At 37.6% G+C, this 25036-nt stretch overlaps 1 protein-coding gene across 8 annotated transcripts in view; it reads right to left on the bottom strand.

Annotated features, from left to right (window-relative positions):
* The window catches only part of INVS (inversin), a 181354-nt gene that overhangs the window by 54568 nt on the left and 101750 nt on the right, over positions 1-25036 (bottom strand). For 6 of the 8 annotated variants that reach the window (XR_011381216.1, XM_002708147.5, XM_051856218.2 and 3 more), the window contains 6 exons: positions 21782-21949; positions 12612-12792; positions 10284-10393; positions 6752-6923; positions 3403-3558; positions 2774-3003 (listed from right to left, as the gene is read on the bottom strand). Coding sequence is in view for 7 of the 8 variants with exons in the window: in XM_002708147.5 (XP_002708193.2) it covers positions 2774-3003; positions 3403-3558; positions 6752-6923; positions 10284-10393; positions 12612-12792; positions 21782-21949 (1017 nt within the window). In the remaining variant the exon portion in view is untranslated. Of the gene's footprint in view, positions 1-2773; positions 3004-3402; positions 3559-6751; positions 6924-10283; positions 10394-11388; positions 11471-12611; positions 12793-21781; positions 21950-25036 lie in introns of those variants that run through there. The other 2 variants (XM_017349251.3, XM_070054882.1) reach the window with 2 other exon arrangements.

The following is a 25036-nucleotide window of genomic DNA, read 5'->3' as shown; positions in this document are numbered from 1 at the left end:
CACCTCCTTCTTTGATGGCCCCTTCGAGAAAGAACTTCTAAGATCAATCCCATTCACAATAGCTAAAAAAATCAAATATCTTGGAATAAATTTAACTAAGGATGTCAAAGATCTCTATGACGAGAATTATAAAACTTTGAAGAAATAAATAGAAAAAGACACAAAAAAATGGAAAAATCTTCCATGTTCATGGATTGAAGAATCAATAATCAATATCACCAAAATGTCCATTCTTCCAAAAGCAATTTATAGATTCAATGCAATACCAATCAAAATGCCAAAGGCATTCTCAGATCTAGAAAAAATGATGCTGAAATTCAAATGGAGGCACAGGAGACCCAAATAGCTAAAGCAATCTTATACAATAAAAACAAAACCAGAGCCATCATAATACCAGATTTTAAGACATACTACAAGACATTTATAATTAAAACAGCCTGGAACTGGTACAAAAATAGATGGATAGACCAATGGAACAGAATGGAAACATCAGAAATCAATCCAAGCATCTACAACCAACTTATATTTTACCAAGTGGCTAAAACCAATCTGTGGAGCAGGGGCAATCTCTCCAACAAATGGTGCTTGGAAAACTGTCCTTAATGAGTTGTGCTATCAGAATTAACTGCAAAACTTGTTCTCAAATAGTACCTTATACTTTGTGTGTGTGTGTGTGTGTGTGTGTGTGTGTGCATGAGTGGGTGCAAGGAGCTAAAACCATTCCCTGGAGCAATGACAGTGACTTCATAAATAATGCTGGGAAAACTGGATTTCCACATGCAGAAGTATGAAGCAGGACCCTTACCTTACACCTTACACAAAAATCCATTCAAAATGAATTAAAGACCTAAATCTATGACCCAATATCATCAAATTACTAGAGAGCATTGGGGAAACCCTGCATTAAACAGACATTTCTCAAAAGAGGAAACCTAAATGGCCAGTAGAGATATGAAAAGATGATCAGGATAACTAGCTATCAGGGAAATGCAAATCAAAACCATAGTGAGGTTTCACCTTACCCCAGTTAGAATGGCTTTCATACAGAAATCAACAAAAACAAATGCTGGTGAGTATGTGGGGAAAAACATACCCTAATCCACTGTTGGTAGGAATGCAAACTGGTAAAACCACTATGGAATACAGTATGGAGATACCCCAGAAATCTTAATATTGTCCTACCATACGACCTAGCTATCCCAATCCTCAGAATTTACCCAAGGGAAATGAAATCAGCAAATAAAAGTTATCTGCACCTCCATGTTTATTGCATCTCAATTCACAACAGCTAAGACATGGAATCAACCTAAATGCCCATCAACAGAAGCCTGGATAAAGAAATTAGGGGATATGTACTCTATGGAATACTACACAGCAGTAAAAAAAAAAAAAAAAAGAAATCCGGTCATTTGCAACAAAATGGATAAAACTGGAAAACATCATACTTAGTGAATAAGCCAGTCCCAAAGGGACAAATACCCTGTATTCTCCCTGATCTATGATAACAGAGCACCTAAAAGGAAACCTGTAGAAGTGAAATTGACAATATGAGAAGCAATGACTTGAACAGCTCTTGTCTTGACTGTTGAGGAACAGTTTATTATTATTTTTCATTATTTTTATTTTTTACACTTAGTACCATTAGTAAACTCTTTACTTAACATATAATTAATCATAAGTGTATAAAGCCAATTGAAAATAGATCCCAGTAAAAAATAAGTGTGGAAATAAGAGAGGAATGAGCTGTACAATTTGGCGCACATTCCCACGAACTTACCCCTAAAGGTAAAGCCAAAAACTTGCCATGGGACTCCAGATCCCATTAACTGGGTAGTACTAATGCCATCTTACGTGTTGAAGTGATCATATTAAGTATGTAATTGATCATATAGATAGGATTAAGTGTCGAAAGGATTACATAAATAAGACCAAGTGTCTGGTAATAATAATAGATAGAATTAAAAAGGAGAGAATGTTCCAACATGGGAAGCAGTCCACACAGCAGATTCATCGAATGACAAATGTCCTAAACAGCACTCTGACCTCAGAATCAGCTCTTAAGGCATTTCTATGTGGCTGAAAAGCCCAAGAGAGCATTTCAGGTATGGAAAGCCAAGACACTGTGGCAAAAATGTTCTACATGAAGGATCTCTGTGAGATCCAGTGGAAAGAAGTAGCCATCAAAGAAGGATGTAATTTTCTCTGAAGGAGAGAACTTCCACTTTGCTTATGGCTCTGTCTAAATACTTATGGAGTTTGTGAACTCAAAAAGGATTCCAAAGCCTTGGTAGCTCATGTCAACAGCATCAGGTGATCATTGATGTCATAAATAAGAGTGTTAATTGCTAAATCAACAACAGAAGTCACTGTGTACTTACTCCCCATGTAGGACCTCTGTCCTTAATGAGTTGTGCTATCAGAATTAACTGCAAAACTTGTTCTCAAATAGTACCTTATACTTTGTGTGTGTGTGTGTGTGTGTGCATGAGTGGGTGCAAATTGTTGAAATCTTTACTTAGTATAGAGCTGGTCTTCTGTATATAAAGTTAATTAAAAATGAATCTTAATAAAGAATGGGATGGGAGAGGGAGTAGAAGGTGGGACGGGAGTGGTGGTAGGAGAGCGGGTATGGGGGGGAAGAACCATTATATTCCTAAAGCTATACTTATGAAATTTGTATTCATTAAATAAAAGTTTTCTTAAAAAAAAAAAAAAAGAAATACTCTAACGATCTTGGAGCAAACTTGATGCAGAAAAGATCCAGAATGTCTACCTCTTTGTCTTGAATGTTAGGGTCTGCATTATTTTCCATGAGCACTGCCATGCAGTTGATATATCCTCCATACGCAGCACACTGCAAAGGGGTTCTTCCCGCATAATCTTGCACATTGGGATTGATCTTATTTTCTATCAGTATCTGGCAAACATCAGCATTTCCTCCTAGTGCTGCCCAATGTAGAAGTGAATGTCCATCTTGGTCAACTAGATCTACCCTTGCTCCACCTAGAAAAGCAAAATCATAATGAAATGTTTAATATAGTACTTAACAAAAATAAAAGAAATTAAAAATAGTAACTGTCCCTTAACTGCTTTATTTTATCTAAATGTTTCCTGTTTCCACAGTGTCTACTTCAGATTTTTACAATAAGCCTGTTAGGTGGTTAGCACAAGAATCACTCCCCTTTTGACATAAAATGAAACAGAATTGGGTAGGTGAAGTGATTTTTCCAAAATCAAACAACTGCCAATGGGTAGATCTAGAAATAGAACTGTAGTTTCTTGGGGCCAGGCTGTATGCTCTTCCCTTCATCTTTCTACCCACATGGCTGTTGTCATGTAAAGCTTTATTTCAGACAAAGCATGCAAGTATTCCTACCTTTAGAGAGCCCTCTATGTACTAACCTTTGATAAGTGTCTGAATCACATCTTTGTGTCCCATCTCACAGGCTCGGAAAAGTGGAGTATGTTTCATGACATCAGTAGCATCTACTTGAGCATTATTTTCCAATAATAATTTCACGGTGCTGACGTGACCAGAAAGGGCAGCTGCATGTAAAGCTAAAAAGCAAGAGAATGTGAAAAACTCTTTAATAATAACTTTACTTTCTTATTATTCCGACTATGGATCTTTTCCTATTGTGATTTCCCCATCATTTGGGCTAAATACAATCTAAATCTTAAGGATTCTTCAGTTATTTTTCACTTTGAGAGAGTCTACCTTCCTTTCTACTCCTTTGTGCTATTCACACTTGATCCCTTCTGCCTTTCTCTTCTGTTTTCTTCCTTTCCATCCTGTTAGTCTGAAATTATAATCTTTTCTGTTATTGTTTAGTTTATTGTAATCCCCTCTTCAAGGAGAGCAAGAGAACAATAAAATATCAAACTGAAATGATTTAAATGATGCAGGCAATTTTGCCCACCGACCCTTGCTTCAGGGGTCATGTGAATGGAAGTGTCAATCTGCTGTTCCTTCAGTTGGTCTGTGTGCCCACACAGTACTGAAAAGCATGGATACCTTGCTGCATTTTTTCATATATGTCTCCAAATGCAAGCCAGTTACTTCCATAGGTGCAATTTAAGACACACCAATTTGTTTTAACGTTGGAGAAAAAAAACCTGAGAGATGCAAAGGTGCTTTCCTAAGGGGTTTTAAAGAGTAATTTTGGCTATATGAATTTCACATTATACAGATGACAGCCTATTACTCTACTTGGCTTATGCCTTTCCTCTTTAGGTTTGAATTAGCCATGATTACAGTGTAGAGGCCTAGATCAGTTCTTTCTAAGTATTATGACTCTATAAAGCCTAGAATAGGACCCCTTTCAAGGGTAATCTATAGAGAAGACCTCTGATGCCTGTAAAATGCATGCTTTGGGGGCTGGGTACTATTATAATGCTGGGAACCAAATAGATAAGGCTATATTCTAGCAGGAGAAGCAAAACAAAAACACAGTAAAAGAAAATAAACAAAAAACACCCCCCATCACTAAGGTATTAGATAATGATGAATGGTTTAAGTAAAGTAATAAATGTATTTTGATATGCAGAACAATTCAGAGACCACTTTTATTTGGTAGTAAGGGAAAGCCTGGCAGAGGAACTGATGCTGATCTCCCACTTCTGACTGTTTTGAAGAATATTTTAGTAAATCTGTAAATCTTTTAGTACCTCTGAAAGACAAAAGATTCTTTTTTTTCCAAACACATCACTATGTCAATCAGTCAGGAGAAAGAAACCACATTAGATATTTAACAGAGAAAATTCAACTTAAAGAATTGTTAACTATGTAGGTCAAGAACTGAAAAGGCAAAAAGAGAACGCTAAGGTATCACAGAGGTAGTAAATGCAGGAAATAGCTGCAAGTCTTCAATTTGGAGAGCAAAACGAAGAGCATGGAGTCATCAAAATCCAAAAATTTAGAAAAGGAGCTTTGCAGAGTGAAACTCAGATCTCTGAGGAGGGGCTCTGTTGGTTGCTGCTAGTGTCTCTGAGGAAGTTGGACTGCCACTGAGTTGAACTGTCACTGTTGTGTTGAAGAAGCATTACCAAGGTGGTGCTGATAAGAGCAGGGAACAAAAAGAACAGGAAGCATACAGGAAGATGTAACCCCATCCTCCAGTCTTCCTCTACTGTCGCCTACTGGCAGGCTTCAAGAGGGTACCTAATGGAAAAGTAAACTGATTTGCCCAGCTCTAGGCCTAGCATAGCAAAGAAAGGATTAAAGCACAAGCTTGAAAATAAGAGACAAGAGCTTAATCACTGGTATAACCACAATGTCATTATCATACCTAAAAGTCTTAACATCAATTCCATAATATAATCAAATATCCAGATAATGCTGACACTTCTCTAATGGCTTTAATAGTTTATTTGTTTGAATCGGGATTCCAAATAATGTCCATACTTTGCTATTGGTAAAAGTCTCTTCTTAATGGGAAGATGGAAAGGAAAAAACAACCCTGTAGAAGAATGAAGGAAAGGAGCTCATATTCACAGAACAGAAATGACAAGAAGGCATTTCTGACATATAATAAAATCCCCAAAGAAAAATAACCCAAGGAACTAATGAAGCTGTGAGAAATTTATGTCTAAACTATAACCATTGTGCACATCCAAAAAGCACTTCTGGTCAAGAGAATGCAACCACCTTTGCCCATATCTTATTAAAATACAAGAAAAAGCTGAACAAAAGACAAAGCAAAAAAGTAGAAGACTACATACTAATTAAAACTGGAGAAAACATAAACTGTTCTGATCAATGTGTCTACAGTATTTTCTGTAGGAAACTTAAGATATGCTGTGAAGCTCTGATAAAGAAATACTTTTGAATGCTAGAGCCTTTATTATAAAACAGATATTACCTATATCCTGTTCTGAAAAATTTTTAAGGGTGTTGTGGTGTTGGTATTAGAAGGGAGACAGAAGTGTAGCAGTCCTCCACCTCATCTCCCTCTAGAGCTGCATCAATAGTTTTAGCAGGCAAGAAAGATGTTGTTTATGACAATATGTAGGGACAAATGGCTTTAGTATGTTTCTGTAAATAATAAAAACACTGAGAAGCCTGTCCTATTATTTCACTGGAGCGTGATTTTTTTTCTTTCTGATTTGCAATTAGGATACACTGCACAAAGAAGAGACCTCTAAGTTGCTAAAAAACGTGCATCTCTTTTAATAACTAATACATATTTAGAGGGCTCCCTTATTATAAAAAGAGATTAAAAGAAGCATCTCGTAAAGGACCTGGATGCAAGGCTGACTTGAAGCTTTAAAACCTCTATAGTTATGGCAATGGGAGGATTAGAATGCAGTAGTGTTAGTCAAATTTGAGAAAAGAGCACAGTGAAAGAGAACACACTTAGAGGGATGTATTCTTTCTAATATAATTATAAATTTTTGAAAATATAATTAATAAATACTACATTAGCATAATTTTAAAGTATGGATTTATGCTTTTACATAAAGATACATGATGAAAAGAGTTCCTATAATCATATCTAAGGAGACCAGGGTATTAAACCAAATACTACTTTTTACTCAGTAAAAACAAAGGCTAATTATAGCTATAATGCTTGGAAGAAATAAAGCCTTTGGAGTGATAGCCTGGCAAACCCAAACCTAAAAAGTGAAGATCAAACTAAAACAATATTAGATTAATAACGAAAAGTTCAGGTTACCACTTTATAAGTTTTATATCACCATCTAGACTTACAGCCAGAATGAAAATAAACTGAAACCGTCCACCACTTCTTACCTGTGCCTCCGTATTTGTCTGCCATATTAATATCAATGTCAGATTTTAAACTCAGCATGGTCCTAAGGACATCATCACTGCCTTTCCCAGCTGCCCACATAAAAGATGTTCTTCCTTCAAGGTCTGAATCATCTTTCACTGAAGGATGTTTTAAAAACACTTTAACTGTTTCCTGTAAAAAAAACTTTTTTTTAAAAATTGAGATAACAGGGTAATATCTTCTGACCTAACAAAGCCACTATTATATGTGACTTTCACTAAGAAGCAAAGCATTTTTCTTTTTTTTCCTATCAAATGAAATTATGTTTTTATAAATAGCTACAATTTCCATTGACAATAACAATTCTCTGTCCTTCTATATTAGTTTTAGTCTCTGTAACCCTGTGAAAACATCATCCAACATTTTTAAAACTGCAAATGATCATCTTCAATTAAGCTTGAAAACTTTACAGGTCATTGTTAAGTGAAGTGACAAAAGATACAAAAGTATTCAATGTCAAGACCAACAATAAAATGTTTTCTTGGGGTCGGTGTTGTGGCATAATGAGTTAACCCGCTACCAGCAATGCCAGCATCCCAGATGGGTGGTGGTTTAAGTTCCAGCTGTTCCACTTCTGATCAAGCTCCCTGCTAATGCACCTGGGAAAGCAGTGGAAGACTGCCTGAGTCCTTGGGCCCCTGTACTCAAATGGGAGAGACAGATGAAGCTCTTGGCTCCTGGATTTGGTCTGGGCCAGCTCTGGTGGTTGTGGGCATTTGAGGAGTGAACCAGAGGATGGAAGATCTTTATATCTCTCCTTTTCTCTCTAACTCTGTCTTTCAAATAAATAAAATTTTTAAAAAGTGTTTTCTTGGACACTTTACATGCAGAGATCCATATATGTTCAAGCATGCCTCCAGAGAAGATTAATTTTTTCTTGTTTTTCAAAGAAAGATTATAGTGTGACCTAATAGAGGCCAAGAAGTTCAAGAGTCTTAAAACAGAGCTTAGAGAATTTGCATAACTATCAAAATCAACTCTATAATTGGCAGACTATGCATAGGAAATATTTCTTTAGATAAACATTCAAAATATTCTCCCACTCTTTCTTACTCCCATTATGTAGTTATTTAATCATTGGTATCTGTACATTTGTTAAATTTGGAGTCTAAGACTCGGGTTTAAGGTCATGGATAAGTCAATCTCCACTCTTGGAATGTTGGTTTTTTAAATATGTAAATGTGAAAACATGATGTATCTCATAGGCTTGTGTTAAATTATAGACTGAGTTCTAATTTCTATAGATTGGACAGAGCCAAGTGAATATTTTTATCTATTTGTAATAAGAAGGAGCTCCTTCTCAAAAAACTATTTTGTATGTTTCTGAGAAGTTGGGAAATAACAGAAGACAAACTGCTTGTTAAAACTCACATGATCAATTTAATTAACTTTTTTTTTTTTTTTTTTGGACAGGCAGAGTAGTGAGAGAGACAGAGAGAAAGGTCTTCCTTTACCGTTGGTTCCCCCTCCAATGGCCGCCACGGCCAGTGTGCTGCAGCCGGCGCACCGCGCTGATCCGAAGGCAGGAGCCAGGTGCTTCTCCTGGTCTCCCATGGGGTGCAGGGCCCAAGCACTTGGACCATCCTCCACTGCACTCCTGGGCCACAGCAGAGAGCTGGCCTGGAAGAGGGGCAACCGGGACAGAATCCGGCGCCCCGAACGGGACTAGAACCCGGTGTGCTGGCGCCGCTAGGCGGAGGATTAGCCTGTTGAGCCACGGCACCGGCTTTTAATTAACTTCTAGGAATGCCAAGAAGAACTATAGCTACCTTTGTTCTGGATACTAGAGTAAGAATGATGTGGAAATAATAGCAATCTAAATATTTGGTAGAGCATTTGGAGAGGTCAGGAAGACAGAATTATCCTTGCTTGATGATAGCATCATTATAATTTAATGAAACCAAGGTTTTCCACACTTGTAGAAGGCAGCAAAATCAATTATGACTGCTTTAATGAGCACCTCTTTGGATGAATCTCTGGGTCTCAGTGACCACTGGAATCAGGTAGTTGAAGGAGCCCTGATATTACAGTGTTGTTAGATGAGTTGAGTAAATAAAAGATGAGAAAGTGTTTTGTAAACTATTAAAGGCTGTGAGGAGGAGAATTATTAATAGTATTCAGTATATTTTTTTTGACAGGTAGAGTGTAGACCATGAGAGAGAGAGACAGTGAGAAAGGTCTTCCTTTTCCATTGGTGCACCCCACAAATGGCCGCTATGGCCAGAGCGCTGCGCCGATCCGAAGGCAGGGGCCAGGCACTTCCTCCTGCTCTCTCATGTGGGTGCAGGGCCCAAGCACTTGGGCCATCCTCCACTGCACTCCCTGGCCACAGCAGAGAGCTGGACTGGAAGAGGAGCATCCAGGACAGAACCCAGGGTGCCGGTGCCGCCGGCGGAGGATTAGCCTAGTGAGCTGCGGCACCGGCTGGTAATAGTATTCAGTATTTTTGGAAGTAATTCATATTTTTTATTTTTCAGATGTATAATAGCTAATTATTGGGCTAGTAATAATTAAAATCCATTTTATATTTTGAATATTTGCTGTATGCCAAGAATTACAGTAAGCCATTGTTGTAAATTTTCTCTAAGCTTTACAACAATCATGGAAGAAAAGGTATAATTGTCCACATTTTCCATATGAATAAACTAAGATTCTGGTTGAGAAATTTGCACAATATCATACAAATAGCAAACTGCACAGTCAGGAGTGCAGCTTTGTCTTACTGCTTTTGAGACAATTACAGATTGCTAAACACTAGATGTCTTTAGTGTCATAAAAGTAAAAAAAATATGAAGTATATTTACTTAGCATAAAATAAAATGTCAAATTGAAAATTCAAATAAAAGCTTTATACAACGTTACTAAAAATTCTGACACTTCGATCAAGTCAGAGTTAACAGCACGAGCAATTTTTAAAAGATAATTGGTGGCCGGCTAATCCTCCGCCTGCGGCACCGGCACACCGAGTTCTAGTCCCAGTCGGGGCGCCGGATTCTGTCCCGGTTGCCCCTCTTCCAGGCCAGCTCTCTGCTGTGGCCCGGGAAGGCAGTGGAGAATGGCCCAAGTGCTTGGGCCCTGCACCCGCATGGGAGACCAGGAGAAGCACCTGGCTCCTGGCTTTGGATCAGCACAGTGCGCCAGCCGCAGTGCACCGGCCGCAGTCGCCATTGGAGGGGGAACCAACGGTAAAGGAAGACCTTTCTCTCTGTCTCTCTCTCTCACTGTCCACTCTGCCTGTCAAAAAAAAAAAAAAAAAAAGATAATTGTTATACAGACAAATGAGTGTATGTGAAACTGGTGAAATTTGAATAAGATTAGTGGATTACATTAATATTAATTTCTTATTTATGATATTGTACTAGATATTATCATCAGGGTAAACTGGGTGAGGGGAAAAGGAATCTTATTTCTTCTAACTGCATTTAAATCTATAATTAAAACAAAATTAAAAATTTCATTACAAAAAAAAAAAGAATTGCCTGTTTTACTTACAGCAAAGTTACTCTGAGCTGCATAATGTAAGGGTGTTGCACCTTGGCTGTCTGATGGGATAGTTCCAGACTTATTTCTTTCTAAAAGAAGATGAACAATCTGTGCGTGGCCTGAGAAGAGACAAAAGAAAGTAGTTACCATCTACAAAGGACTTTGACCAATTTGTAATGTATTTAGAAGACTAGCACATAATGAAGCATCCAAAATGGTTTCCGAATAGCAGCTCCCAATGCAGCCCCTTCTAACCTCTCACTAGCACACCGTAAGGTATAACAGAAGTGAAAACCTACAACAGTAACAACTCCATGCTTCAGTCAAGAAGGAAACGGCATTAATGATAATTTCCAGACTGAGAAACAACTACAGTAGGTATAATAACCTCCGCATTCTCTGGCTTCATGTTATAAAGTTGCCTGTCTCAATGAAGGGAAGGTGTCTCAGAGCCAGGCCATCTTAGCCATTACTGTTCCTGTTCTCAAGGGTCCACGGCCCAAAACGCTCAGAACTGTAGGCTGTTCTCCTGTATTCAGGTGGACAAGTGATAACACAATCTCTTTTATTTCTGAGGCCTCCTGACCATCCCCTCTGCCCTCTAATATCCATCCTTCAGTCTTTGAACATCCAGGCAATGATCTCAAATCCCAGAAAAAAAAGTGTAACAAAGTAGTAATAAGGACAACACTCTGCAGAGCATTCTGGAAGAAGTGGTCTCCACCAGTGAGGAACTGGTAGAAAAGTTCAAGAATGAGCAAATTGGGTTATCATATATGTAGGGAAATGAATTTCATCTACTACTGCTTCAGTGCTTTGGGGCACCAGGCAATAGAGATGTCGATATTAGCATAGCAAGGACACAGCTGCATGAAAGCCAGGCAGAAAAGAGGATTTTGCTTGGGAATTGTACTCATCTATTGGCTCTACAGACTTGGTTTAAGATGGAGTTATCTACGAAGGTGGGATCAAAGGATCTATCTCACAGAGTTCATCTAAACACATCTCATTTCAGGAATAAAGAGAAAATTTTAGTAAAAGCTCTCTGAAAACATACTACAGGACAGGCAAAAAAAAAAAAAAAAAGCATCAAAGATAAAGATACAGAGCATACCTCTGAAAATGAACTACAGAAGGATCCAGAGGAACATTTCAGGTCACTGGCACTGTTGACTAAGTGCTAAAAGAGACGGCTTCTATGAAACAGAAACAGAATATCCTAAGAAGAAAACAGACTGAAATAAAAGGTAACAGAAGGAGGCAAAAATAAAACAAGACAGAATAAAAAGAAATACGGATGAGGGAAGGAAATAAAAATATAATCTAAAATATATACATATACAGGTGGCTGAAATAAAGCAGAATTTATGGAACAAAAAGCCAATTTAGTGATGTGAAGACCAATCTGAAAAGCAAGCCCAGAATCCAGAGGGAAAGGAATAAACCATATACCTGTACGTTTAAGTATAAATAATTATTTTAAATCTGATTATAAAACTGAATACAACAAAAATCACTTTCAAAAGAGACAATTATCAAGCTGATAACCAGAAGCTCAGATTATATTAACAGTTACTAAAAGAGTATTATGTGAAAGGGTGCTAAATTCCTTATCTTAAGTAGGTGGGAATCAATACATGTAGTTTTGCTCTTGACTCTGACTCAGGCTTAAAAATGTTCTTGATAAATTTAAAATAAATGACTAATAGAATCTAAAAACCTCCCAAAGCATTAGGCAATTAAAACCCAAATGAAACTATCACACCTAGTACATATATCAAAAAAGCATAAAACAAAGGAAACAGGAAAAATAATCCCCCATATTAATAAGAAAACTTAAAACACTAATAAGGATCAAAATAGCAGAAAAAAGGCCTATCTACCCTAAAACAACGACTATTAGAATATCCCCCCAAATCCAACAGAAACACAAATAACATAAATATAAATATGCTCTTTTATGTACAAAAGTGATCCCCCAGAAAATCAAATAAAATATCAGCACAAACAAAAAATAAAGCTTTCCCCTCAGAAGTAAAGACACTGAATGAGAAATGGGATCATGTTACTTTCACCTACTGTCCATGATTATTTACTACATTTATAGTAAAAGCAATTAAGAAAGGATGTCGAAATTAAAACCAATATTTAACAGAAAGTAATTCTTATTACTAAAATATAAGCATAAAATAGAAGGTTTATTTTATAAAATAATACAATGTATCAATTAGAAACTAAAAAAGGAGGTGGGAACCAACTGGGGAAGAGAAGACACAGAAATTTTCCTACACTCAGAGTTCCTCCTACTGTTGGTCTTTTGCTTTACATCTAACTTACCTAATAAAGCTGCCCAGTGAAGTGGGGTTCTAAATAAGTTATCATAAGATGTTATATTGCAGCTTTCGTATGAGGTCAAGACATCAACCACTGTCACATTTCCATCAGCAACTGCGAAGTGAAGAGGTGTCCGACCCTCATAGTCTTGCCAGTTCAGTAAAGACTCTGTTGGAGCAGCATCCTATTTTTAAGGAACCAGAGACTTCAGACACACATGGAATCCTCAATGAATTATAGTTAGCATAAGTATTAACTGAACTATACAAAACTTCTATATTCTCTGTCAGCACAAGTAAAATGATAAATGCAGAAAAAAGCATTCAGTTTACATTCTTAAAAAATTTATTTTCATATTTAACTATAAAAAGTACTGAAAAGAACACGAAACCACCACACATTGCCTATCCAGATTAAAAAGAATTCAACATTTTATCTAATGTGCCTTTGTATCTGTTATGGATTCAGCTAAAGCTGTAAGGTTTGTACTTTTGTACATATAAAAGCATACATAAACAAATATATAGATTTTGTATGTGTGTTTTCAATATTTATGTTATGGTAATATATGTGTATATCCTTAGGCAAATTCTTTCAACATTATACTTTTTGGGTATCTATGTTGGTTCTAGTTCATTTGTTGAAGTATATAAATAAACCACAATTTATTTATTTATTTTTATTATTTTAAGAGAAACTTTTATTTGATAAACATAAATTTTGAAAGTACAACTTTTGGATTATAACAGTTCCACCCACTATAACCACCCTCCTACCCCCAAACCATCCCACTTCCTACTCCATCTCCCATCCCATTCTTCATTAAGATTCACTTTTAATTATCTTTATATACAGAAGATCAACTCTGTACTAAGTAAAGATTTCAACAGTTTTTGCACCCACACAGACATACAAAGTATAAAGTGTTGTTTGAAGACTAGTTTTACCATTAATTCTCATAGTACAACACATTAAGGACAGAGGTCTTACATGGGGAGCAAGTGCACAGTGACTCCTGTTGTTGATTTAACAATTGACACTTTTTTTTTTATGATGTCAGTAATCACCCTAGGCTAGTAATCACCATGAGCTGCCAAGGCTATGGAAGCCTCTTGAGTTCACAAACTCCGACCTCATTTAGACAAGGCCATAATCAAAGTGGAAGTTGTCTCCTCCCTTCAGAGAAAGGTACCTCCTTCTTTGATAGCCCCTTCTTTCCACCGGGATCTCACTCACAGAGATCTTTCATTTAGGTCATTTTTTGCCACAGTGTCTTGGCTTTCCATGCCTGAGAAACTTTCATGGGCTTCTTTTTATTTTTTCTTTTTTTTTTTTTTTTTGACAGGCAGAGTGGACAGTGAGAGAGAGAGACAGAGAGAAAGGTCTTCCTTTTGCCGTTGGTTCACCCTCCAATGGCCGCCGCGGCCAGCGCGCTGCGGCTGGCGCACCGCGCTGATCTGATGGCAGGAGCCAGGAGCCAGGTGCTTTTCCTGGTCTCCCATGGGGTGCAGGGCCCAAGCACCTGGGCCATCCTCCACTGCACTCCCTGGCCACAGCAGAGAGCTGGCCTGGAAGAGGGGCAACCGGGACAGAATCCGGTGCCCCGACCGGGACTAGAACCCGGTGTGCCGGCGCCGCTAGGCGGAGGATTAGCCTAGTGAGCCGCGGCGCCGGCCTTTCATGGGCTTCTTAGCCTGATCTGAATGCCTTAAGGGCTGATTCTGAGGCCAGAGTGCTGTTTCGGGCATTTGTCATTCTATGAATCTGCTGTGTACCCCGCTTCCCATGTCAGATCTTTCTCTTCTTTTTAATTCTATCAATTATTATTAGCAGACACTGTTCTTATTTATGTGATCTCTTTGACACTTAATCCTATCTTTATGATCAGTTATGAACTTAGACTGATCACTTTAACTAGTAAGATGGCATTGGTACCTGCCAACTTAATGGGATATGGAGTCCCATGGCAATAAACCAAAATTTAGTTATCCATTCTCCTAGGTTATTTCTGATTTTTTTTTGGTTTCACAATTGCAAATAATGCTGTGATAAATGTGTTTCTTTTATATGTCCTTTGTAATACATGTATAAGATTTTTCTCTGCTAGATACCCAAAGAATTGCTGGGCTGAAGGACATCTGCATCTTCACCTAGGTATTGTCAATTTGCTCTCCAAATGGCTATGCCAATTTACCATACCTATGTCAATGTGTTAAAGTTTTTATCTCCCCATATGCTGGCACAAATTTATCACTTGGTAGTATCAAGCTTACCACACCTTTTCCTCTTTGGGAATGAGAAATCTTTTGTTAATGTTTTAAATTGTAGCTCTTTTATAAATAAGCTTGAGTGTTTTTTTTTATCATATGTTTATTGATGATTCAGCTTACTTCTCTGCAATATGATGGTTCATGACATTTATTCATTAATCTACTGGATCTTTGTAGCAGGCATTATCATGCATTGTTTAGTTTCCTTTCAAGACTAAAGGAATTATTTCTACCAGCAGAAGATATTCCAATGTCAGTTTCTGGAACTACTTCAGCTAAAGAGCGACCTCAACTAAGGTCAAGTTCATACTCAGACTAGGTCACACCCAAAGCCAAGCCTTCTTGCCCAAATTGGAGAACTCTCTGAAGGGCCACCCAGCAGTTACCTGTACAGTCAGACTATTGTATAAACAAGGGTATGACAGATACCCATAAACATTTCAAAAAAAAAAAAAAGTAGAATTTTATCAGGATGGCATTTTAGGCCCCTTGATTCTTCCAAGAAGTAAGATGTGTATATAAGAAAAAAATAGGCCAAATTTGTGAGGAAGTAAGAAAAGATAAAAGAATTCTTTCCTAGAAACTTCAGATATTAGAACTAACATATAAAAATATAAGTAACTCTCTATGAAACATGTAGGAAAATAAAAATGAAATAAAAGATGACTAAGGAAGAAAAATGATCAAAAAGACCAGTCAGATTTGAAAAAAAAAACTTTTAGAAGTGAAAAATAGAAACACTAAGATTAAAGAATTGGTGATTAGGATAAACAACAGATTGGATTCAAAAGACCTTAGCAGGGGCTGGCGCTGTGGTGTAGTAGGTTAATCCTCCGCCTGCAGTGCCGGCATCCCATATGGGCGCTGGTTCTAGTTCCGGCTGCTCTTCTTCCGATCCAGCTCTCTGCTGTGGCCTGGGAAAGCAGTAGAAGATGGCCCAAGGCCTTGGGCCCCTGCACCCGTGTGGGATACTGGAAGAAGCTCCTGGCTCCTGGCTTTGGATCAGTGCAGCTCCGGCCGTTGCGGCCATTTGGGGAGTGAATCAGCAGATGGAAGACCTTTCTTTCCCTCTCATTGTAACCCTACCTCTCAAATAAATAAATAAAAATCTTAAAAAAAATACCTGGCAAATTGGAAGATAGATCTGATGTGATTACCTAGAATTTAAGAAAGAGACAAGGAGGTGGGACTGTAAGAGAAGTTAGGGAGCAGGAAGATAAAATGACAAGGACTAAAATGTATATAACTGAAGACCCTAAAGGCAAAAGTAGAGACAATGAAGGTGAAGCAATGTTTAAATAGATAATAAGGGGCCAACATTTTGGCATAATGGGTTAAGTCTCTTCCTGTGACACCTGCATCCCATATGGGTGTTGGTTCATATCCAGGCTGTTCCACTTCCCATCCAGCTTCCTGCTAATGGCCTGGGAAAAGCAGTGGAAGATGGCCCAAATGTTTGGTCCCCTGCTACCCTCCTGGGAGACCAGGATGAAGCTCCTGGCTCCTAGCTTCAGCTTGGCCCAGTCCTGACTGTTGCGGCTATTTGGGGTATGAACCATCAGATGGAGGATCCCTCTCTCCCTGTCGCTCCCACACCCTCTGTAATTCTTTCATATAAATAAATAAATAAATATTTTTAGAATGAATAAATCTTTAAAAAGATAATAGCTATATACATTACAGAACTGAGATACAATAACCAGAATGTATACCAAATGATTTTTTAAAGTCAACACCTAGATATATTGTAATAAAACTATAGAATGCCAAAAGAATTTAAAAGCAGCCTGAAATAAAAGATAAAATGATCATCTACAAAGGAATGACAATGAGACCAATAACAGACACTTCAAAAGCAACAACAGGGGCCTGCATTGTGGCATGCAGGTAAAGCCAGTGCCTGCGGTGCTGGCATCCCATATGGGCGCCGGTTCTAGTCCTGGCTGCTCCACTTCTGATCCAGCTCTTTGCTATTGCCTGGAAAAACAGTAAAAGATGGTTCAAATCCTTGGACCTCTGCATCTGGATGGCAGATCAGAAGAAGCTCCTGACTCCTGTTTCCCGATCAACCCAACTCTGGCCATTGCAGCCATTTAGAGAGTGAACCAGCAGATAGAAGATCTCTCTCTGTGTCTCTCTATCACTCCCTCTCTCTCTCTCTGTTACTCTGACTTTCAAATAAATAAATCTTAAAAAAAAAAAAAAACAGCAACAATAATGGCAGAAAGCAACTAAGATAATATCCTGAAAAATCTCAGAAAAAGAACTACCTATGAATGTGCACATAGGAAAACTATGTTTTTACGATCAAACTTCTTTTGAAATGCAGACATTCTTAACAATTAAAAACAAAGAAACTTTACCACAATAGGTCTATACTAATAAGGTTGAGGACTATATTTTAGGAGGTAAGATAACTCTAGAAGTAAATTTTGAGATTCAAGAAGAAATTCAGAGAAAAGAAGTTGACATGCAAGTAGAAATATTTAACATGAAAGAAAAAATAAGTAGTAAGTAATCATTATACAAAAGTATATGTTTAAGAGCTAATTTGCATATTAAAAGAAAATAGGACTAAATATTGGATTACAATACCATGTTACTTAGAAGATGGAATGAGTAGAAAACCTTGAAGAATCTACTGAGTAGTACTAAAAATTAATAAGGAGTTTAGCTAATTGACTTATGTATATAATCAATGAACAGAAATATCAATTCCATTTTTATATATCTGTAACAACCCATAAAATGTGAGACCTGTTAAAAAATATTCAGTGTGGCTCAGTTTGTAAGTAGCAAAAACCTGGAAAGAGCCAAATATTTGTCAATAACAGAATTAGTAATGTATGGTTTATTCATAATATATTGTGGTAAAAATCAATATATTATAACTATACCTAGCAATACAGATAAAAGCACCAGTATAAGGTTGAGCAAGAGAGGCACACTGCAAAAGAAAACATACAATATGATTCTACATATATGAAATTAAAAAACATTAAAAACTAAATAATATAGTTTATGGATGCAAATAAATGAGAAAAAACTATAATGAAAATCAGTGGAGTGATAAACTGAAGAGAGTAGTTGCCTCTGAGAAAGCAGAATAGAACAGTTCTGGAAGACTGAGAGTTGGGCCCTGTCAGTATGTGGGAGAACAGGATGGAGTTCTTGGCTCCTGGTGTCAGCCTACACCAACATGTCTGTTGCAGCCATTTGGGGAGTGAATCTGCAGACTCTCGCTCCTTCTCTCTATGCCTTTCAAATAAATAAATAAATATCTCTCAAAGATCTAGAAAAACATGAACAAACTAAATCCAAAATTAATTGGAAGAAAAAAATAATAAAAAGCAGAGAAGAAATAAAATTGAAACAAAAAAAGATACAAAAGATCAGAGAAATGAAAACATGGTTTTTTAAAAAAAAAAAAATTTATGTACTACTGGCCCACATAACCAAAAACAAATGGCAGAGAGGGGGAGAATATCTAAATTAATAAAATCAAATATGAAAAAGGAGATGTTATAATACTTACCACAGAGGTAAAAAGTATCATCAAAATTACAACAAACAGCTATATGCCAAGAAATTGGAAAATCTAGAGGAAATGGATAGATTGCTGAATACACAAAATCAATTAAAATTGAGTCATAAACACAAAGAAAACCTAAACAGGCCAATAACCAACAAGGAGACTGAATCAGTAATGAAGACCCTCCCTGGGCCATCGCTGTGGTGCAGTAGGTTAATCCTCCACCTGTGGTGCTAGCTTCCCACATGTGCATCAGTTCTAGCCCCAGTTACTCCTCTTCCAATCCAGCTCTCTGCTATGGCCTGGTAAAGCAGCAGAAGATGGCCCAAGTGCTTGGGCCCCTGCACCCACATGAGAGATCAGGAAAAAGCACCTGACTCCTGGTTCAGATTGGCGTAGCTCTGGCTGTTGTGGCCATTTGGGGAGTGAACCAATGGAAGGAAGATCTTTCTCTCTGTCTCTCGCTGTCTGTAACTCTACCTCTTAAATAAATAAATGAAATCTTCAAAAAAAGACCTTTCCAATAAAGAAAAGTTCAGGACTGGATAGATTCACTGCTTAATTCTATCAAACTTTCAAAGAAGAACTGACTCCAATTATTCTCAAAGTATTCAAAACAATTGAAAGGGATGGAATACTTCCAAACTCCTTCTATGAGGCCAGAATCATCTTAATTCCTAAACCAGAAAAAGATACAACAGAAAAAGAGAACTATAGATAATGTCCCTGATGAACATAGATGAAAAAACCCTCAACAAAATACTAGCCAATTGAATCGAACAACACATCAGAAAGATCATTCACCCAGACCAAGTGGGATTTATCACTGGCATGCAGGGATGGTTCAACACATGCAAAACAATAAATGTGATACATTACATTAACAAACTGAAGAATAAAAACCATATGATTATCTCTCTGCTGTGGCCCAGGAAGGCAGTGGAGGATGGCCCAAGTGCTTGGGCCCTGCACCCGCACAGGAGACCAGGAGGAAGCTCCTGGCTTCAGATCAGCACAGCGTGCTGGCCATAGCGGCCATTTGAGGGGTGAGCCAATGGAAGGAAGACCTTTCTGTCTCTCTCTCTCTCTCTCACTGTCTTAACTCTGCCTGTCAAAATAAAAAAAAAACATATGATTATCTCAAGAAATGTAGAGAAAGCATTTAATAAAATATAAATTCCTTTCATGATAAAAACCTTAAGCAAATTGGGTATATAAGGAACAACACAATAAAGCAATTTATGACAAACCCACAGTCCACATCATATTGAATGAGGAAAAGCTGGAAGCATTTCCTCTAATATCTGGAACCAGACAATGATGCCCGCCCTCATTGTTATTATTCAGTGTAGTTCTGGAAGTTTTATCCACAGCCTTTAGACAAGAAAAAGAAATCAAAGGAATACAAATGGGGAAGGAGGAAGTCAAATTATCTCTGTTTGCTGATATGATCCTATACATAAGAGAACCAAAAAGTTCAATAAGTGATTAATGGGACTCAGAGTTAAGCAAAATCGCAGGCTACAAACATCAACACACAAAAATCTATAGCCTTTGTACATATAAACAATGCCCATGGCTGAGAAAGAACTTGTGAGATCAGTACCATTCACAATAGCTACAAAAAAATTAAATCACTTGGGATAAATTTAATCAAGGATGTGAAAGATCTCTACAATGAAAATTACAACCTTAAGAAAAGAAATGGAAGACACAAAAAATTGAAAGATCTTCCATGTTCATTGTTTGGAAGAATTAATATCATCAAAATGTCCATACTACCCAAAGCAATTTACAGATGCTATGTGATACCAATCAAAATGTCAAAGACGTTCCTCTCAGATCTAGAAAAATATGACCCTAAAATTCTTATGGAATCAAAAGAGACCCTAAATAGCTAAAGCAATCCTAAATAAAAAAAAAAGCTAGAGGTATCCCAATAGTTAATTTCAGGATACATTACAGGACAGTTACAATCAGAACAGGCTAGCTTTGGCACTAGAATAGACACATTGATCAATGGAACAGACTAAAGACCCCAGAAATTAATCCATGCATCTATAACCAACTAATCTGTGACAAATCACTCTATGTACAAAGGACAGTCTCTTCAACAAATGGTGTAGAGAAAATTGGATCTCTGCATGCAGAAGTATGAAACAAGACTCCTACCTTACACCCTATGCAAAAATCTACTCACAATGGATCAGGGATCTAAATCTAAAACCTGAAACCATCAAATTACTAGAGGAAAACATAAGGGAAACACTGCAAGACATTGGCACAGGCAAAGACTTCTCAAATAAGGCTCCAGAGCATAGACAATAAAGGCAAAAATAGACAAATGGGATTATGTCAAGCTAAGAAGCTTATGCACAGCAAAGGAAATATTTAACATAGAGAAGAGGTAACTGATAGAATGGGAGAAATTATTTCTAAACTATACATCTGTTAAAGGATTAATATCCAGAATATATATGAGCTCAAGAAAATCAGTAACAACAAAATAAGCAATCAGTTAAGAAATGGGCTAAGGATATGAATAGGCAGGCATTGTTCAAAGGATGAAATACAAATGGCCAACAGACACATGAAAAGAGGTTCAGTATCACTAGCCATTAGGGAAATGCAAATAAAAACCACAATGAGGTTTCACTTCATCCCAGTTAGAATGGCTATCATCTGGCCAGTGCTGTGGCTCACTTGGCTAATCCTCCGCCTGCGGTGCCGGAACCCCGGGTTCTAGCCCCAGTTGGAGCGCCGGATTCTGTCCCAGTTGCTCCTATTCCAGTCCAGCTCTCTGCTGTGGTCTGGGAGGGCAGTGGAGGAGGCCCAAGTGCTTGAGCCCTGCACCCGCATGAGAGACCAGGGGGAGGCACCTGGCTCCTGGCTTCAGATTGGTGCAGTGCGCTGGCCACAGCAGCCATTTGTGGGGTGACCTTTCTCTCTGTCTCTCTCTCTCTCTCTCTCTCACTGTCTAACTCTGCCTGTCAAAAAAATTGTAATGTTCCTTTTTTATAAATTAAAAAATTAAAACAATAAAATAAATGAATCTCTGAAAAACAAAAACAAAGTAAGGGGATGATAAATACAGAAATTTGGAAATGTAGTCAATAGGGGATGGCAATGAGCATGGCATCTGGGGAACAAATGCATTCAGAAACTAGAATACAGGAAATTTCTACGGGATCTTAAATGGTGGTTATTAAAATGTTCTAGTTCTTGTGGAATGGGTTCACATGTTTGGTGTTATTGTTTTGCTTCATAATTTGCTTGTATGTCACTTATATGCTTCTGTACCTAATGGATATTTCATAACAAAAATTTCTCTAATAAAGGCCATTGAGGGCTGGCAGCACTATTCTACTCACCAGAATGCATCTGACAGTATGAACAGCACTTGGATCTTTATGGTTGGCTGCCCAGTGAAGTGGGATCTTGCCTTCAACATCAGGAATTCCAATGTTGGAATCATGTTTGATGAGCAGCTTCACATGCTCAGGGTTATTGTAGTAGGCACTCCAATGCAGAGCTGTTTGCTGCAAAATAACAACAATGAGCTTTTCCCAAGCTGCTACTGTGTAAAAGGCACTATTCTAAGATATATATATATATATACACATACATACATACATATATATACATATACACATATATATATACATTTATACTTTGCTTTTAATAAAAACTTTTAATAAATATAAATTTCAAAAGCAGAATTTTTGGATTATAGCAGCTCTTCCAAAAAAAACCACCCTCCCACTCCCAAACCATCCCACCTCCTCCTCCCTTTCCCATCCCATTCTTCATTAAGATTCATTTTTATTTATCTTTATATACAAAAGATCAACTCTATACTAAGTAAAGTTTTCAAAAGTTTCTGCACCCACACAGACAAAGTATAAAGTATTGTTTGAAGACTAGTTTTACCATTAATTTTCATAGTACAACACATTAAGGACAGAGGTCCTACATGGGGAGAAAGTGCACAGTGACTCCTGTTGTTGATTTAACAATTGTTACTCTTATTCATGACGTCAGTGATTATTCGAAGCTCTTGTCATGAGCTGCCGAGGCTATGGAAGTCTCTTGAGTTCACAAACTCCGACCTCATTTAGACAAGGCCATAATCAAAGTGGAAGTTGTCTCCTCCCTTCAGAGAAAGGTACCTCCTTCTTTGATAGCCCCTTCTTTCCACCGGGATCTCACTCACAGAGATCTTTCATTTAGGTCATTTTTTGCCACAGTGTCTTGGCTTTCCATGTCTGAAATACTCTCATGAGCTTTTTAGCCCTACCAAATGTCTTAAGAGCTGATTCTGAGGCCAGAGTGCTGCTTAGGGTATTTGCCATTCTATGAGTCTTCTGCATATCCTGCTTTCCACGTTGGACTGTTCTCTCCTCTTTAATTCTATCAATTATTATTAGCAGACACTGTTCTTATTTATGTGATCCCTTTGACACTTAATCCTATCTTTATGATTAGTTAGAGTGTGCTGAACTGTATATCTCCTCCCTCTCTTATTCCCAAAGAGTTCTATAATGTTTATCTCATGTAGTCATCATGACATCTCTGGCAGATAATTATTTACTTTATTATGCATGTAATTGATGAGGAAACTAAACACAGGAAGACAAATAATTTGCTTAAGGACATGAAGGTGGAAAGTGTCTGGACTAAGGTTATCCCTAACAGAATGACTTCAGAATCTGACCTCTACATCATGCGAGCCATTTAATTCATTAGTTACTACAATAACACAGAAGACAGAAAACTGGCTCAATAATTTACAGCTAATTATTCAATGAGGTAATGATGATCTTGATTTTGCCTATCTGGTTATCACCAAGTCCTTCAATAATTTTATAGAATTTTTTTAGTATTAATATCTATCACAAAGAATATCAAGGCAGGGGCTGGCGCTGTGTCGTAGTGGGCTAAGCCTCCACCTGTGGTGCTGGAATCCCATATGTGCGCTGGTTCATGTCCTGGCTTCTCCTCTTCTGATCCAGCTCTCTGCTGTGGCCTGGGAAAGCAGTGGAGGATGCCCCCCCTGCACCCATGTAGGAGACCTAGAGGAGGCTCCTGGCTCCTAACTTTGGATTGGCTCAGCCCTGGCCATTGTGGCCACCTGGGGAGTGAACCAGTGGATGGAAGACCTTTCTCTCTGTCTCTCCCTCTCACTGTCTGTAACTCTACCTCTCAAGTAAATAAATTAAATCTAAAAAAAAAAAAAAAAGAATATCAAGACATTGGGGATTCATGGATCTGGAATCCATTCATTCTAACAAAAGATAAATTTAAATTGACTAATTTATAAGTTCAATTGTTAGCATTGTTAGCTTTAGCTACTGGTGAAATATTATATTTCAAAAATATGTGCATATAGGAGTACTTGGTTTATTTTAGATAAAAATTAAAATATTAATCTTGATCTTAGTGAAATTGATTTAAAATCTCTTCTGACATTCTCATTAAGATACCTCTGTAAGACTGATTTCCTAGGGTCGGCATTGTAGTGCAGTGGGTAAAGCTGCCACCTGTGACACTGGCATCTCATATGAACACTAACGTGCCTACAAAAGCAGTGGAAGATGGCTCAAGTGCTTGGGCACCTGCACCATGTGGGAGATCTGGAAGAGGCTTCTGACTCTTGGCTTCAGCCTCGCCCAGCTCTGGCCATTGTGGCCATACTGGGGAGTGAACATGTGGGTAGAAGTTTTATCTCTCTTTCTCTCTCTCTCTCTCTGTGTGTGTGTATGTGTGTGTGTGCGTGTGTGTGTGTGTAACTCTGACTTTCAAAGAAACAAATAAATCTTAAAAAAAAAGAGACTAGTTTTCCTACTGGGAGAATTATTGTGGAAAACAAGACTGCTTACATATACATTATCTTTTGTGTAGCACTGTTATCAATCCAATTTAGAATTAAGTAATTTAACAAGCAGGAACCAAACTCATCTGTCAGATTAAACACTTTAAAAATTGATATATGTGGTATCCATTCAAACTGTACTTACAGGCCTTTAATAATGAAGAATCACTATTTAACTCATTACTGTTGTTTAATAACAACTACAGAACAAAAAGTCCTAAATATTTTAGCTACAATTGCATAAAACCATATTTTATATAAAAAAAGTTCCTATAATTTCTTCCTTTTCCTAGGTTATGTTTGTTCTGATTATATTTACTGAAAAGTAATATTATATCTGCTGAACATAATAGTAAAAAGTTTGGGCATTTGGGGGTGGTATTTTGTTCACTTAGAATGCCTACATCCTATTTTGGAGTACCTAGAGTTCAAGCCTTGGCTCTGCTCCCTGTTCATGCTTCCACTTAAAGCACACCCTGGGAGGCAGCAGTGATGGCTCAAATAGTTGGGTCCCTGCCACTTAAGGGGGAGATATGGAGTCACTTCTAGGCTCTTGACTTTGCCCAGGCCCAGCCTCAGCCCTGGCTTTGTGGATATCTGGGGAGTGAACCAGTGAATGGAAGAACTTTCTCAACCTGTCTTTGTCTCTCTGCCTTTCACATAAGTTTTTTTTAAAAAGTTTCGGCTTGTCTTTTCCACATTTTTATTTTTTATTTTTCTAGTAACTGTTTTTATTGTGGTAAACTAGATATAA

The sequence above is a fragment of the Oryctolagus cuniculus genome, chromosome 1, assembly GCF_964237555.1.
Source record: "Oryctolagus cuniculus chromosome 1, mOryCun1.1, whole genome shotgun sequence".
NCBI lineage: Eukaryota > Metazoa > Chordata > Mammalia > Lagomorpha > Leporidae > Oryctolagus > Oryctolagus cuniculus.
This window is presented reverse-complemented; position numbering and strand designations above follow the sequence as displayed.